The sequence below is a fragment of the Nematolebias whitei genome, chromosome 1, assembly GCF_014905685.2.
Source record: "Nematolebias whitei isolate Nwh7 chromosome 1, NemWhi1, whole genome shotgun sequence".
Lineage (NCBI taxonomy): Eukaryota > Metazoa > Chordata > Actinopteri > Cyprinodontiformes > Rivulidae > Nematolebias > Nematolebias whitei.
The window spans coordinates 40,063,992-40,081,691 of record NC_056498.1 but is presented as its reverse complement, the minus strand read 5'-3'; the positions used below and the strand labels follow the sequence as shown (position 1 = coordinate 40,081,691).

Below are 17,700 nucleotides of genomic sequence, written 5' to 3'. Positions count from 1 at the left end.
TACTCTGTAGAAACATCTGTATTCTGCTCTGCAGAAACATCTGTATTATACTCTGTAGAAACATCTGTATTCTGCTCTGCAGAAACATCTGTATTCTGCTCTGCAGAAACATCTGTATTCTGCTCTGCAGAAACATCTCTATTATACTCTGTAGAAACATCTGTATTCTGCTCTGCACAAACATCTGTATTCTGCTCTGCAGAAACATCTGTATTCTGCTCTGCACAAACATCTGTATTCTGCTCTGAGGGCAGCAGGAGTTCCACAGACATCTGGAGCTTCTTGTTGCTGCTGGGGGGGGGCAAAAGCAAAATCATGGACTTGAGCATGGACTTTGGTGTTTTGGACCAGTTAGACATGGCTGGCGGGCACCAGAGACCATCTTAGCACAAATAACAAGTTTTTTCCTCTTTGGAGTCAGCTGTTGGGGGAGAATCGGTTTTGTTTGGTGTTTCCTCAGACTGATGAAGCTTTCTGGATGGAGGGCGAAACGTCTCAGCACAAAAACAACAAAAAAGAAACCGTCCAGACGACCTGACTGAACATTGTTGGATTTTATACCTGGATTACTGAGCATGAACTTCGATATAGCAAAAGGTTCCTAAATATAAAAACAACAACTGTTTGAGTGCAGGGCAGAAACTTCCTGTGTTTAGCTCCGTGACGTCTCCCACGTGGCACCGTCTCCGTATAAAACCAGACTCGCAGCACCGTGTTATGAAAGGGGCTCCATTTTCCACGCCCCGTGAGATTCTCCGGTGCCTCCGGTACTTTACCATCTTAACTAGAAGGGAGGAGGGTGAAGGAGAGACGCCGCCTAGAAGAGGAAGAAAGGACGGAAGGGCCGAGGCTAAAGTTAGCTGATAAATCCAGAGGACTAAAGACCAAACCACCAGCTGTCACTGAATTTAAACCACAGCCATGAGGATTCCTGAAATGTTACTGTGCTGGTCCAAACCACCCAACGGCTGTGGAGGATTTTGTCAACCGGGGGCTCACAAAGCTCAGACATGTCCGAGCCACCGGAGCGGAAAGAGGTTTTTCCTCTGACCCGGATCCTCCAACCTTCAGGGCAAAAACCCAATTAATGATCAGACAAGATGTGGAGGAAAAGAAAGGAGCAGATTGATGTACAGGAAATAATTCACACAAACACGGTGTATTTGATGTACGGTGTGGATTCTTACAGGGGAAATAAACAGCCCCAATGTGTTTAGGTACAGTATAATCGCTGGTATCTGCTACAGCAAACAGCTATTCTCGATTATATTTTACTTTTTAAACATTTGACTTTAAAAACTGATCAAATAAACCAACTCTGTTAGTTGTGCTCCAAAACTGAGTCTAAAACCAACAAGCGTTTTCGCCCACGTCTGTACATATGTTTGTTTGTTAGCAAAATATTTCACGAACCACAGGATGACTTTTAATTAAACTCCAAATCACGAGATGTACAACACGACCCAATTCAAGATGGCTGCCACAGCTAATCAGTGGCTGTAATTCAGTTCATCTTTGTGATTACGCTAAAACTTGGTGTGGCAGTAGCTGAGAGTCATTCCCAACATGAGCTCTGAGTGCTACCTGATCATGTGAGATCTTTGTTGGAGCTGTTAGCAAAATATCTCATGTACCGCTGGACAGATTTCAACGAAAAAGCGAACCAATCTGAGCCGACGCGAAACAACTCCTTTAATTTTCAAACGTTGATGCGGTCGTTGTCGTTAGCGACCGGTACACGAGCGCTGACACGTTTGACCCAAACATCCACGACACTTTATTTCTTAAATACAAAGTTTTATTTGTTTGTATATTTGTGCAAATATTTTCCAGTCATTCACACTTTGGGGTCCATTCGGTGTTTTGTGACTCGTTCGGCTCATTCAGAATATTCCTCATTTGACCAGTTTGACACGACTGTCAACGAGGAAGAGGGCCGGCAATGGAGGAGGGGGCGTGACAAACACGCTTAGCACCAACATAACTGGTTTGTTCCACTTTGGAGTAAGCTGTTGGGGGAAGAATCAGTTTTGTTGTGTTTCCTTGACTGATGAAGCCTTCTGGATGGAAGGTGAAATGTTTCAGCACCTAAAAAGAAACTGTCCAGATGACCTGACTGAAAAACGTTGGATTGTACACCTGGATTATTGAGCGTGGTCTTTGTTGATTCCTGATTTGACTTTTGGTGTTTGTGCAACTTCAACTTTTTGAAATACGTAGCTTTTTCAGCCATCTTTGTAAATGAACGGAGCTCTTCATCCTTCAAACTCTTTGTGTCGTTTCAAACCTTTTCCTGCTCGTTTCAGATTTTTGTTCAGCTTTTTCAGCTGTCTTTTGTTTTTCTGTTTTATTTTGTTAGTTTTTCCCTTTTGTTGATTCGTTTGAAATGTTTTAGGGGATTTTTTCTGCTCATTTCAGTTGTTTTAATAAATCTGCTCGTCCTCTCTCTGCTTATTCTGCTCAATTCAGATTTTTCCACACGTTTTTTTTCTTCTGCTGCTTTCAGCGAATGTCGGCTGGTAAACTTGCATTAATAGATCAGCTGTAAAAACTTTTCAGCCTGATTTCGACGTCTTCAGCAGCTTTCAGCAAAAATCATTGCGTTTCCACAGGAATTTGTGTAGTTTGTATCTGGATGCTTTGCTGCTAACTCCAGCTGTGCACACACGGCTGTTTTCAGAATGCTAAGCTAAGCGAGCACATGTTCACTACGTAGCTCAAAACTTACATCACATTTTACAATAACTGTGTTCTGTTTCTGTGATTTCACGTCACACGACGACTCACTGCCTTTCACTCCACTCCTGTCGCTAACTGCTCTGAGGACGGACATTTTGTTTCCACTAATCACCACTTAGATCTGCGTTCGCTCTATAATCGGTAGCAGCTGCTGTTTCCCTCCGCGTCCTTGTGACAAGTTAATGGGTGTCTTCCAGTGACTCACGCTACGTGGCTAAACACCAGCTAGCAGACAGGAAGTACCCCAAAAAAAGCCCTGCTCCTGCAGCAAGCCAACAATAATTAAATGGACGACTAAAGACGAGGACACAGGAGCAGACATGAGAGAAAGTTCAGCGGTAAAGCACAACGTGCGGTAGTTTGTGTTTACATCACACTTCAGCTCCTCAAACTTAATTTAGCTAATAAACCTGTAGGAATGCACATCCACCGCTGCCTTGAAGGCCTCACACGATCTGTTAGCACTCAAAGTATGAGTTGGGGATGACTCGTAACTACTACCGCACCAAGTTATAGCTCAAAACCTGGAAAAACGACAGAGTTTTAGCCATTTTGGGACTAAGGTTGCAGTGGCAGCCATCTTGAACCAGGTTGAATCCAAAAGTTATGAAGTTATTGATGTACACTATATCCAACAATTTCACGTTGATAGTGGTGAAAGTGAAAACAAATTAATAAAAATTACTTTTCAATAGATTTTTTTTTTCTTTCCCTTAACTGTAGTTTTAATGTAATTTGGAGCGAAATGGGGAAATGGAAATTCCCTTTGTCCGTTAGTCCTTTCGGGTCGTGAGCTAGATAACTTGAAGAATAAATGAAGTACCAACTTCCATTTTGGTACGTGGCTGCATCTACGTGTAAGAAAGGTCACTATCAATAATCGATATGCCACAGTAAAATCCAAGATGGCCACCACCATTTATATATTTATTTGTTAATAGTTTGAGGAAACTAGTTTTCTAGTTTTTATGTTGCTTAAACATAAAGTTCATTCAAATGATTGGGGTGGTCGGTGGGGTGGCCAAATCTTAAGTTGGCTAAGGCCACCAATGGCCACCCCCTGGCGCCACCTCTGGTTGTGGATAAAATTGCTTGAATTTCATTTCCTGTTCTGTTCAAATCCTTCAAAGACATCGGCGTGCCGCTTGTTTTTATTTGCTTTATGTGGAATTTTTCTCTCAGCTTATGACAGCAGCTTAATCCAGCAGAGAACGAGCAAATGTACTAAATGACATAGAGTATTAGCACAGGTTACATCAGTACAGGATTATACAGGATCTCATTATTCTTCGTGTTCTCGAGAATAAAAGTAACCAAACTCTGGCGTGTTTGGGTCCTATGAGAACCTCCAGATTAAGGATTAAGAAAAACCCAATTATCCCTCTCACTAACACCCTCTTTAACGACTTCTCTCCTTCCTTTCAGCAAAATGTTTTAGGCGGCGACTTCTTCAACAAAGTTTGTGGTCATCTGAAACTGCTGGAAAAGGAGTACTTTGGACTGGAGTTCAGACACCACAGTGGCCATTATGTAAGAAATACACACTATTGAAACATTAATATTTTACATGGTCTTTAAATGTGTTTATGTTACAGGTTTGGTTGGAGCTGCTTAAACCTCTAGTCAAACAGATCAAATGTGAGTAATTTTCTCATCTTGTTTAAAATTACAGAGGACAACAAGAGGGTAAATGAACATTTATCAGACTGCTAGGGGGAGAGAAATCAAACTAAGAGCTAGTTTCTATTTATATGAGAACACGTAGGACTGCAAAACTGTTTCACATTCAAAATACCCATTAAAATTATTTATTTTTAACACGATGTCCAAAACCAGGACCTGCTTTTTGTAACATAAATTGTTACCTACATTAAAACCATTTTGATATAATTATATTTAATCTCAGAAAAAGACCTAAACAACATATTCACTGCATTATATACTCAAGGTCCCCTTAATATTAAATAATTGGAAAGTAGCAAGATCTTCCATTATAAAATCAACATGGTAGTCGTTATTTGGTTTGACGAGGATTTTAAAAACGTCATAACTTTCTGTGTCAGCATTGTGTGCGTTTTGGCAATGCAACCTTAAAGGTACTTATATATATATACATATATACATATATATATATAGTTGTTAATTGTTAGGCTTCTTGATCTGGGACCTGAGTCCGAATTTCATACCATAAGCATGCAAATGTGAGCTGGTATGACAATAAAAAAGTCCTTAAATCCTTCCTTCAAGCCATGAAATCAAGCATTAAAAGGTAATTGTGATAATCTCATATCCTATAACAAATGGTGCAGTTTGAAAGTGTTAACTCAAATAGTTTTCAAGATACAGTATATTGATCTGCAGCTCTGAAGTGAGGGAGTGCAGCCAATGTAAACAAAACACTCAGCTGAATCTGAGGAAAGAAGCTCATCTGCATACTTTAATAAAAATCTGAGCATCAATATGTACCAGTCATGGGTGTCGCATTAATTATATGTGACGGGGACGTGTTCCCCTCACATTTAAAAAATATTAATTTGGACACTCCCCACATTTACCATGAAATATTAGTTCACCCAGAGCTGTTTCTTTCTTCGTGAACAAATCCATTCCACTTGATTAATAGGAGAATACTCAAACCACTAAAAGTCCGCTCCGGTTTTCCTGGGTACCGATAACAACACACCACGCCACATGCAGCGTTTCCCTGAGGTCACCAACATTGGCAGGGTGCTCATCTCTCCGGGGTTTTTTGTCGACGGGGCTGAGTGAGGATGGGGAGACACTGCTGTGTAGCACGCTAGCTTAGCGCTATGTTAGTGTCTTGGAGGGGAGGGGGGCAGGTGTTAGGATGCTTGAGAGAAGCGGAGCGTGTTCTATTCACACAAGGAGAGCTGTTGGTCAGGCTACTTCTTGTGCCGTGCTCTATAAAATAGTCATTGAATCAAGTGTTTACATACTGTATGAAGGTAAACAGAGATGTTTAACAACCTGTTAAAATACACCAGAATGCAGGAAATGGCATCTACTTCATTCAAAATCTTCTGGGGGAGGACCCCAGACTCCCACACCATTGTGTCGTCCTCCCCCACACATTACAAATACTTCTGACGTCAATGGTACCAGTACATCAAAAATGTCTGACTTCCAAATCCTAAATGTCTCTTCCATTGACGTCCCCATTGTTGACGTATTCTCAGTCACGTCAGCTGTTTCCATAGTTGAACAAACTCACCTAGTCGTTGCCAGCGGTTCACACATTTTCTTTATAAATTGCTAATTTAAGAACACATTATTGGAGAGCTGATAAAAATGGAGTTGATTTTTTTTTCATTTATTAATTTAGTTTTTTGATTAGTCTTCTTGACATTACAATGAGAAACTTTGGTCATGGTCATTTTACACATTTCAGTGAATTTAGGTCTAAAATCAAATCACAGGAGCTATAGAATAGTCCAGTACAGATTTAGACCTAAATTATTATTCCATGCCACTTCAGTTCCAAATTTACTGGAATCAGTTTGAAGCCTTTTCCCTCCCTAAGTTAGCTAAATAACATGCTAACACTCTAGCATGCTAACAGGCGTGCTTGTTAACATATCTTTATTTAATAGACATAAAATGTCAGAACGCTTGAACAACGTGGGGAAGTTACAAGCAAACACATAAATGAAAATATAATTAAATAATAATGTAATAACGTCGTTACATTCCACGCAGTTAGCCAAAATGAAGCAGTTAGCTTCCTAGCTACAGCGTTTGGCATTTTCTGCTTAGACGTTTATCAGAAATTAAATGCTAAAAGTTTGGGTTTATTCACAGCATACATGGTTGTTATAGGGTAAAATCTAAAATGTTGTACGTTTTTATGACTTTATTTTATGTATTTTAACTTTTTAAAGTTAAAAACTAGTTAAGGGAGTTAAATCGTTTCTTCCTTTTTGCCCCTTTTCCTTTCGTCAGACACTAGTGATTTATTCTTTAGGTTTATAGTCAAGTTCTTCCCACCCGATCCCGGACAATTAAAGAGAGGCCTCACCAGGTAAAATCTAAATTTGTTTCAGTCTTTCAATATAAATTTAAAACTTTTTTGGTCTGAGTCGTCGTGCATCTAAATAGCATTATTGTTCTACTGTATATGTAATCATGAATATCAGCCCTACAAAAAGGACAAACGCAGAATGTAGCGTTAATTCTTTGTGACTGTTGTGTACGTGCAGGTACCTTTTTGCCTTACAGATAAAGCAGGATTTATCCAACGGCAGTCTGACGTGTAACGACAACAGCGCCGCCCTGCTGGTCTCACACATACTACAGTGTAAGCATAAAAAATAAAAAAAACGCACAAATAATCATCTGACATGCAGTTGGGTAGCATGATACAATCCAGAATTTCCCTGGTACTTACTGAGTACCTAACTAGTACTACTGAGCATGTACCTGATACTACAGTGTATGTATCCAGTATGTGCCCAGGATACATATCCTGTAAGTATAGGTCAGCCAGTCACTTCATAATACAGTCTGGTCCCTGTAGGTACCCTGTAAATACCAGATACCCAGTAGGTATCAGTTAGATAGCCGGTTTACCAGTTACATGGAAGGTACTTACATGTATTAGGTATGTAGCCGGTGTGTACCAGTTACGTTTCCATAGGTACCAAGTCTGTATCCAAGGTTATTTACCCATATTTACCAGATATGTACTCTGTAAATACCAGTTATGTACCCAGTAAGTACTAAGAGTGTACTCTTTAAGTACCAGTTATGTACCTAAAGCTATCAGATACATAGACAGCCCATGATAGTTACCATAGGTACCTGGTAAGGATATGCACCAGTTACTGTATGTACTCTTAGGTACCAGGTATGCACTCTCCTAATACATGTTAGGGACCCAGTTAAGTACCCAGTAAGGGTACATACCAATTACCTACCCAGACGTTTTAGGAATGCACCTTGTAGGTACCAAGTAACTATCCCATAAGTTCTTGATAAGTACCAGGTATGTCCCTAGTACATACCTGGATATAGTATGCATTGTTATTAAGATTTGCACATAGTCCCACATGTTTTTTTAAAGTTTTAAACATGTTCAGTTATCAAATGAGAAAATATATTTTAGAATGAGAGAAAATATTTGTCTGTGTGTTTGTGTTACAGCAGAGCTAGGCGACTACGATGAGGAGTTGGACTATCAACATTTGGAGATGAAGCACTATGTTCCCAATCAGGAGTATTTGGACAATAAAATCATCAAATTTCATAAAAGACACAGGTATGAAATGAACGTGTTACATCTGTTATAAGATTAGAAAGCATAAGATTACTTTTTTGCAATCAGCCTTTAAAAGTCAAAAAGTTTGTGTTCCAAACCAGTGACATCCTTGTGGTCTACTGGTTATAGACCTGCCATTTGATTGTGTCATCTTTGTGTTTCTTTCCACAGAGGAGTCTCTCCAGCAGACTCGGACATCCAGCTGCTGGAGGTGGCCCGGAAGCTAGACATGTACGGCATCAGGCCTCATGCTGCCCACGATGGTGAGGGAATGAGGATCAACCTTGCCGTCACTCACTCTGGAGTACTGGTCTTTCAGGTATACGCTTAACGATTTTTAACGTGCGTAGACATACATGGAAAATGACAACATTTTGATCTGCAGAAAAATTAACTGAACTCAGATTTGCTTCACGGAGTGACTTTAAGACAATATGTTGGGGAAAAAAAATTCTTGATCATAGTCTTGATTTAGTTAAAAAAACGTACAAACATTAAGGTTCTATCTATATTAATATAAATTTTAAAAACCTTTTAGCCACGATTTTAACAAATTGCTGAAAATCCATGCCACGCCACTAGGTGGCAGTAGTGTTCACATTAACAACATATCAGTACAAAGGAAGAATGCTGTTAACTTGGCTAAACGTTTTCCAAATTTTAGCTCAGTTTATTTCCTTCTTTGGCACAATTTACAATTTCCTCTCAGTTATGAACTTTTTCAGCACAGAACTGTAATTTAATGTTGACAAAATCAAGATAAAGTAAGAGATTTTTTTTTTAAAGTCAGTAAAACTGCTTCATTGTTGTTTTGGTTTCTAGGGAACAAAGTGGTATAGGCATGTGAAAAAAAAACGTTGATAGGTTATTATTTTCACAAAAGCTTCATATTTCCAGTCCACATGAATACAACAAAAATGGTACTTTTAAAAATGTCTACTTTGGAAAGCATTTTCAAAAGTCTAAAATCTGTGAATTGGCCTGTTTATATTAAATTGGTAAATATTCAAAACTTTGGCGATCAAGAATTTCTACGTAATAAAATACTTTTTTCCACACTATTCAAGTTTGTAACATCTTGAACTTTTTGTGCTGTGAGGATTTATTCATGCATTGTTTCCATTTTGTGTGGGTTTTCAGGGAAACACCAAAATCAACACGTTCAGCTGGGCAAAGATCCGCAAACTCAGCTTCAAACGCAAGCACTTCCTTATTAAGCTTTACGACAAAGTTGGGGTAAATAGTTTTTTCATAGTTAAATTTTTGCCACTTGAACAATAGTTTAAAAGCCAGCTATAAGTAAACCTAAATATGAAAATAATATATGTAAAGGATATTTTAGATGGACAGTGAGCAACGACACTGTTTGAAGTGTCACTTCCTGTCCTTTCAGCCATCGTGTAAGGATACGTTGGAGTTCGCCATGGCGAGTCGTGATGTCTGTAAATCTTTGTGGAAGACGTGTGTGGAGTATCACGCCTTCTTCAAGCTGTCCGAGGAACCAAAGCCCGTCCATAAAACTCTGCTGTCCTGTAAGGGATCCACGTTCAGATACAGGTCAAACTCTCTTCCCGTAATGTTCACTTATAAATGACTACAACAGTGATAGCTATTTCTTACCAAAACCTGAATTTGAGGAATGTTTTTAAAAGGTTGAACTTCCCATAGATAATATAGATTTACATCATATCTGTGATGTATTTTTCTACTGAATAAATTTGATTATTTTTCCGCAGAGGTTGTATTTCCATTGTTTCCTCTGTATTGAATTTTCACATTTGATAATGGATAGTTTTTATAATTTTGCTCTGCTGTGCAGTGGAAGGACCCAGAAACAGCTGCTGGAGTGTATGGGATCAGGAGAAAAGAAGCCTTTACAGTTTGAACGGTGAGAATGGATTTTACCAGTGAGTTTGGCAAAACCAAACTGCGGAGGAATGCAGACATAACCCAACGATGTCACCAAATAAAAAAGGAGCATTGCAGTATGACACCAAGGACACTAAAGGGACTCAAATGCCAACTAAAAATGTTTAAATTTCACATATTTTTTTCTTTTCACCAAAAGAGTTTTCATTGCTCACAGAGAACACGGTGATTTGCAGAGAGAGTAGGGAGCAGGTGGAAGAGAGTCTGGAGAGGTGGAGGTGTGCTCTGGAGAGAAAAAGAATGAAACTGTAGAAACAAAACAAAAGCAGGGATGGTGGATTTATTGGGAAAATGATGTTGAATATGGAGCTGTTAGAGAGGGGAAAACAAGGAGAGGAGGTTCATAGATGTCGTGGAGGAGAACCTGTAGATGGTTGGTGTGACGGGAGGAAGATGTTAGGGATGCAGCAAGATGGAGGCAGATGATCTGACACTTGGGATCTGACAGTTATTTGAATACCAGGATTTTGGTCATTAATTAAATATTCATTTGTGATGTTTATTTCCTTCTTCTTTTTCTGTGTAGGACCTACCGCCAGTCAGACTTCGATCCCAGACAATGTCGATCTTCTCCTGACCTCCTCACTGACGTCTCCAAACAGGTAAACAGAAATAACACACAGACTTTACAATCATTCCTGGACCTTCAAGGCTTCAGACGCAGAATCACAAATTTTATATTGGTAGGAAATTACCAGATAGTCGTTTTGAGAAGTAAAATTATGTTTGAGTACATTTTCCTATGAAAAAATAGATAAATATCAGAATGTGCCAAGTTCTCAAGTGCAAGGCTTGATTTTGTGTTTAATAAAAGTTCAATACGTTGGGATTTCATCGGCTGTATGAGGATTCAGTGACAGGAACATCATCACTGTTCTCTGAAGCATATGAAGGATAATACTGGCACGTTGGATCAGACAATTGGACAACCTTTTTGAAATTCGGCAAGATGTTTCTCTTCTTGTCCAAGAAGTTTCCTCATCTTCCTGAATCAAAAATGAAGTCCACTTGTCTTTAATTCAACTTGCCAGGACTACCACATCATGAATCTACACCAGCTCATAAACAACAACAATAACTGGCAGATAATTTAAAGGATAAACAATAATTTCATGTTTTACCTCCTCAGTTATATGAACAATCCCTCCCGTTTCCCCGGCCGAGACAAACTATTGCCGTCCACAGTCAGGACAAAATGGACCGCCAGCGCCGAGGTCTCAGTGACACTGAAATGGAAGGAGGGCTTAAACGCAGACAGTTGTCTTGTCACGTCAACCAAAGGCCGCAACCCCTGGCACAAGTCACTCCACTTTCTCCATCCCTGGGACAGTCGACCCCCTCGCCCAAGTTACGATCTTCCTCCACATCCTTGATGGAGGACATGAGAGGGGGACGGAACGGGGCGCAGCGCCAAGCCCAAAGGCTAGCTGGTGTCTACGGCAACCGGTCAAAACGCCGACCGAACCCACAGCCGCATCCGGACGCTTTACAGCAGCTGGTTCTTCTCTACCCCAACACCCCAGCTTACCAGTATCACCCTGTTCTCCCATCATTCCCGTTTGCCGGACCCTCACCGCTCACCAGACATCCCTACTTAGCAGACTACGTCAGCGTTTCTTCGCTGGAGCGTTTACCTCACGTAAGGAGGCGGGACTTTGTGCCGATGGACAGCATCTCACAGCCGGCCTTCTACCCGATAGGCCACGATTCGCCATCAGTCTCACCAATCAGGAGGAACTTCCGCCCTTGTGGTTCAGGCGGACTGGGGCTGGCAAAGGTCTACCAGACAGGTAGCAACGGAGCGAGGCTTTTAGGTGTTGGACACACGGAGGCGGGACATTACAGCGACGACTCCAACTTCCTGCCCGGGTTGCCTCGTCGTGTGGCAAGCCAACCAGATGTCAAGTTCCACCTCTCGAGGAGTACAAACCCGACCTTTAACCCTGCCTCTGAGTTCCGACCCCTTGGGTACTACCCTCACCTGACGCGCCCCTCCCGACCCACATACCTCCCGCTGAACTCCTCCCCTCTACCTGAACGCCCCACTTCAGTATGTATGATCGGCGGGGCTATGGGAAGCTACAGCGACTCTGATCCGGAGGTTTTCTACCCGTACTACTGCCCACCTCATCATCTGGGGAAAGTCGTACGGCCCGCCGGGTTGGCCCGGATGAGGTTTTCCTCCGGAAGCCTTCAACTGGATGAGGAGGAAGAGGGGGAAGAGGAAGCTGTTAAAAAAGACATAAAAGGTGAACAGGACAAGAAACAAACAAGCGGAGGAGGAGAGGAGGCAAGAGGAGCAGCAAAGATTACTCAAGTCACACTTTAGATCCAAAACAGCAAGTTTACGATGTGACGGATTGTACTGCCAACTGTAAATAAAACAGGAAATGTGATCAATGTTTGTGAAATAAATGCACTGTTGCCTTGTTTAAGTGAAAAGTTTCTTTAAAATGATGTTTTGTAACCTGTTTTGGTTTTATTCTTAGATAATTTAAAGAAGTTATGTATTCAATGATACCTCATGGACATTTTTTGTTTACTGGCTTACAACAATAAATGTTCATTATAACAAAATTAAGGTTTACATGTTGATTGTCAGCTTTATTGTCAGAGAATTAAGTGCCAAATTGGGTATATTAGGAACTCTAAGATGCTTTTTATTAGTAGCTAAATTATAGTTGAACAAATTCTTATTGTGTATAAAATAACCACTTTTAAAACAAAGAATGTCTGCATCCTGGAGCTGTAACCTTCACCAGCGCTTTGAAACATTTTATATGCTGTAAAGTCAAGTCAACTTTATTAATAAAGCACATTTTAAACAGCAGCTGTTACCAAACTGCTTAACAATAAAAATCAATGGGAGTAATTCAATGAGAAAAAATAAATAATAAAACCGAAAATAAATTAAAAGCATCAATAGAAAAACATTAAGAATGCAGAACAATAAAATACTAAATGTGTTAAACGTCAGTGAAAACAGGTGTTTTTTTAAGAGATTTAAAAACAGGAAGTGAAGTGGCCTGTCTAATGTTGGGGGCAGATGGTTCCAAAGTTTGAGGCCCACGACTGAAAAAGCCAGATCTCCTCTGAGCTTCAACCAAAAGCAGCTGATCAGATGATCTCAGGGCCCGAGAAGGAACAGAAGGTTGAAGTAGGTCAGATAGATACGAGGGTGCAAGGTCATTTAGGAACTTAAAGGTCAACAGGAGAATTTTTAAATCAGTTCTGATACGAGGGGCGGCAACTGGTAGAGCTGCTGCCTCTCAGCGAACAGGTTACCCTGGTTCAAATCCTGGTCCAGGGGCCTTTCTGAGTGGAGTTTGCGTGTTCTCTCTGTGCGTGCTTGGGTTTTCTCTGGGTACCCCCGTTTCCTCCCACAGACCAAAAACATGCATGTTAGGCTGAATGGTAACTCTATATTGTCTCTAGGTGAGAGAGAGAGAGTGAATGGTTGTTTGTCTTGTTTATCTCTATGATGGACTGGAGACCTGTCCAGGGTGACCCCTACCTCTTGCACAGTGATTGTTGGACATGGGCACCAGTGACCTCCATGACCCAAAAAGGAAGAAGTGGTTAAAGACAATGGATGGATGGATGGATGGAATTCTGATGCGTACAGGGAGCTGGTAAAAGGAGGACAAAACTAGTGAGATATGATCAAACCTACGAGTTCCTGTGAAGAGCCGAGCTGCAGCATTTTGGACGAGATGGAGATGCGAAATGGAGACCTGACTGACCCCAGCATAGATAGTCCAGTTGGGTAGAGATAAAAGCATGGACTAGTTTTTCCAGGACGGATCAGGACTACACTGACTTAAGCTTAGATATCTGCCTTAACTGGAAGAAGCTTTTTGTAGAACAGAGTTAATGTGTTTATTAAACTTAAAGTTAGAGTCTAAAACCATCCTGAGCTTTGTAACAGACAGCTTTAGATATGGCTGAAGAGAGTCAAGGTTTACAGGAACAGGGACAGTGGTAGAGCTAGGGCTAAACACAATGACTTCAGTTTTCTGATCATTAAAACTTAGAAAATTTGAAGCCGTTCATGCCTTGATGTCATCAAGACATTTTAACAGAGGGTGAAAGGAGCAAGAACTATTTGGTTTTAGTGGGAGATAAATCTGACAACCATCAGCATAGCAGTGAAAAGAAAGACCGTGTTTCCTCAGGATAGACCCCAAAGGAAGCAGATACAGTGAAAACAGAAGGGGTCCAAGAATCGAGCCCTGCGGAACCCCACAGGAAAGAGACACTGAAGCAGATACACTATTACCAACATTAACACAAAAACTCCTGTCATTCAGACAAGAACAGAGCCATTTTAATGCTGCACCTGTAACCCCAACCCAGTGTACTAACCGTGGTATAAGGATACTGTGGTCAACAGTAAAGCAGCGGTAAGGTCCAGGAGTATAAGCAAAAAAACTAAAACAAACATATTATAGTCAAATAAACTAATATTATTTTAGTAGAGTCACATGTCAGTTTTACCAATAAATCACATGAAACAAAGTGAGTCAATCAAATTTAAATATTTATTCATAAAACTCTAAATCCAGCTACAAAAAATGGTCCGGTACTGTAAAATCTTACATCTGTTGTTTTACAATTCCCCCTTAAACAAACAGTCAAATCCCTTATGATATATAAAAAAACAAACACAATATACAGAGACTAAATCTTATAGCGTCTTTGGTACAAACCATCAGTAAAATGTTTATTTACAGCTCCCAGAATGCTCTTGGATAAAACTACGCTCCTGATATAAAGCGTTACAAATATTAACGCAACAAACAAAGACAACCTAACCAAAGGTTTTTGATGCACGTCGAACAGTTACTTTCCACGGGTCAGGGGAAGGCACATGTGTCTTCCTTCATTCACACAGTTACCAAGTGTTTTCAAAAAAACAACAAAAAAACCACTTATTCCACAAAAAATACAACAATTTCACAGTAAAATTATTCCACAACCCAAAGCCAAAATGGCTGCCAGTACAAGCATCCGTACATTTAGATTCAAGTCAACTGTTAGTTTGATTTTTACTTCCAGAGGCTAAAATAACTAGCTAGCATGCTAGTTAGCAAACTGATAGCTACCTTGCCCAGCTAGTTTGTTAGCTCCCAAAAATGAGTCCAAAACAGGTCAGAACTTTTTTAAATTTAACATATTACAAATGATTCTTTCTGTGAAAACTTGAACATCAAACAGTTTCACAAATTACCAAGTTTGCACAATTTTAAAGAAAGTTTTATTTCACCCCCCCAAAAAAAAAAAAAATGCTGAGTCATCTCCCCTGAGGTCAGGCTAAAACGACCTTCACGGTTTCACCCGGAGAGGTGACGTGACCAGAACAGAAACCTGGATCTGGGAGCTGTAAAGAAAAAGCTCTACTGAAAACACAACATCTTGTATTGTTGGCATTTAATCTGTCTCAAGTGCTACCGAACGTACAGACATTTACAGAAAACAGAACGGAGGCTACTGCTGCCGGTGGACAGGAAACTGATTTACCTTCTTCGTGTGGGGTTTAGACAAAAATCTCTTTGAAAACAGTATTTTTTATTATTTTTTTTAGAAAATTATACAAAAACAAGAAAAAAAACCTTAAGGCACATAATGGCTATTCCAACAATCCAGGCCATTTAATCTAAAACACAACCACACGTCAGATAAACTGTGAGGGGAAAATGTCCTCAACCAGCAGCGGTGACTTTACAAAATATAGTGTATATATTACATTATTAGTGTGTGTGTGTGTGTGGGCGGAGACCTCGCACAGCAAATCTCCTCTGTTTTATCATCCAGCAGCGTCACCGAGCGGAGACACAGTCTCTTCCTAATGTCCTTTTATTCATCCGTCCATTCGTCCTTCAGTTTGTTGTACATCTGCGGTCGGAAAGACACGATTTTTGGTAAACCGTCGTAAAGACACAAGAAACACAGAAATGTACCAACAGAAACCTAAAGGGGTCGTTTCTGTTCCTTCTTTCATAAGACAACTCAAGATTCAAGACCTGTGGCTGCCTCTGTGGGATCAACGACTGGACCGAGGCGGCATGGGGGGTCGAGGCCGACTCGCCCTTTGTGTCATGAAGCGAGGTAGTAACAGAGCCGAAACAGCAACAATGAAAAAAGGTACGTCTGCGCTGGGTGCAATAATGGGATGAAGTGATGACATACGGTCGCAGAAATAAACAACAAAACAAATTTATTACCGAGGGAAGATCGATGAAGACACATCGCATCTTCGTAGTTAGTTTATACGCCCGCCAGCAAACGATTCGACCACAATCTATAGCAATGACCAAGACCTTGTTTTGATTAATTACAGAGAAAATCGTCAAACTGAGCTTCTTCTTGTTTTGAAAACAAACCCAAGGAAGACGTGGTCATACATGTAACGTGCTGCGCTCCACATCAACCCAGCCGAGTTCTGCTCCACGACTCTTTTGGCTCCTTGAGGCTCGCTTCATTCCTGAAAGCTCACGTTTGATAGGAGCCTTTCTCACGCCTGGATGCAGCCACACACCAAAATGGAAGTACCGTATTTTTCAGCCTATGAGTCGCAGTTTTGTGCATAATTGTCACGCCCTGCGACTTTTACGCCAAAGCAACGTATTTATGGATTTTTTTCCCCATATTTATGAACCCATTTTTTTTTCATTCGTTCTGACTGAAAATATTGAACACTACCATTTTCAGCCACTAGATGGCACTCAAGCAGTATGGCATGCCCATGTATCATGTAATAGGAAAAAGTGGCTCTTAATGACACCGTTGGCTTGCCATAGCCTCCCACCGTCGTCTGCCTGGAGCAACCGTCAAATCAGCTTCATTTCTCTGCACCGCCCCGGTGAAATGCAGCTAATTTGACCATTGAAGTGCATTTATTAAGTTTACTTAAATAACTTTACTATAAAGTCGAGCAAACAAATAATCGTTTTTAAGTGTTAATCTTGTTAAATTCTTGTTAAAGTCCTCCCGTGCACGCTCCCGCGGCCGCCATTTGGCAGCCAATCGATTACTGGCACAACACCGGCCCACATTTCTGGGTTGTCAGTGGTGACACATAATAGATGTGACTTATACGGCAAAGCGACATAGTTATGGATTTTTCCACTTTATTAGACATATTTGTACTGATGAGACTTACAGGGCGGTGCGACGTGTACGGCGGAAAATACGGTAAGTACCTTTCTTATTTTTCAAGTGATCCAGCTGACAAGACAGACGATATTTCTAATTCCCCTCTTCGCTCCGTGACGGAGTCCAACTATTGCACGAGTGGCGTCTCATTTTTAGTGGTTTCCCTTGAAACGATGCCAGGCGTTCCCAGAAGCCTGTGCTCTGAGACCTGGATTCAAAAAGTGACGGAGAAAACGACTTCTGTTGTCGTGGGCGCCGATGGCTGACACGCAGCAGAAACTTTGCGGTTTCCCTTAAAAACATTTACGTTACGTTGCGTTAACGGAGCCTGTAAGTGTTGTAACAGTTGTAACAAGTCATGGACCGAGAAAGAGTAGACATCTTAAGAGAAACGTACTTTGGTACCTGGCTATGATGTGCGTGACCATCCTGTCCGTGATGCCTGGACACGCCTCTTCAGCCGATCGGATGTTGCGCTCCAGCTCCTCGATGGCCAGTCGCTGCTCAGAGTGCTCCTTGTGCTGCTGCTTCAACTGCACGTGGAGAAAGAGCTAAACTTGAGTAAACAGTCGTAACTGTTTCATGAACACTTTATCAAAACA

The 17,700-nt window shown here is 40.9% G+C and overlaps 2 protein-coding genes across 2 annotated transcripts in view; one reads left to right on the top strand and one right to left on the bottom strand.

Moving 5' to 3' along the window:
• Positions 1-12,272, top strand: part of LOC119417227 (FERM domain-containing protein 7) — a 12,815-nt gene extending 543 nt beyond the window's left edge. Inside the window, exons 2-12 of the mRNA XM_037684442.1 lie at positions 4,165-4,269; positions 4,335-4,377; positions 6,700-6,778; positions 6,957-7,054; positions 7,900-8,014; positions 8,186-8,333; positions 9,155-9,250; positions 9,408-9,571; positions 9,834-9,902; positions 10,470-10,545; positions 11,073-12,272. Of these exons, the coding sequence (XP_037540370.1) occupies positions 4,165-4,269; positions 4,335-4,377; positions 6,700-6,778; positions 6,957-7,054; positions 7,900-8,014; positions 8,186-8,333; positions 9,155-9,250; positions 9,408-9,571; positions 9,834-9,902; positions 10,470-10,545; positions 11,073-12,272 (2,193 nt within the window). The remainder of the gene's footprint in view (positions 1-4,164; positions 4,270-4,334; positions 4,378-6,699; positions 6,779-6,956; positions 7,055-7,899; positions 8,015-8,185; positions 8,334-9,154; positions 9,251-9,407; positions 9,572-9,833; positions 9,903-10,469; positions 10,546-11,072) is intronic.
• A 2,239-nt stretch (positions 12,273-14,511) lies between these two features.
• Positions 14,512-17,700, bottom strand: part of stk26 (serine/threonine protein kinase 26) — a gene marked incomplete at its 5' end in the record, with an annotated part of 18,808 nt that continues 15,619 nt past the window's right edge. The window contains 2 exon segments of the mRNA XM_037684433.1: positions 14,512-15,838; positions 17,504-17,631. Coding sequence (XP_037540361.1) covers positions 15,823-15,838; positions 17,504-17,631 — 144 coding nt within the window.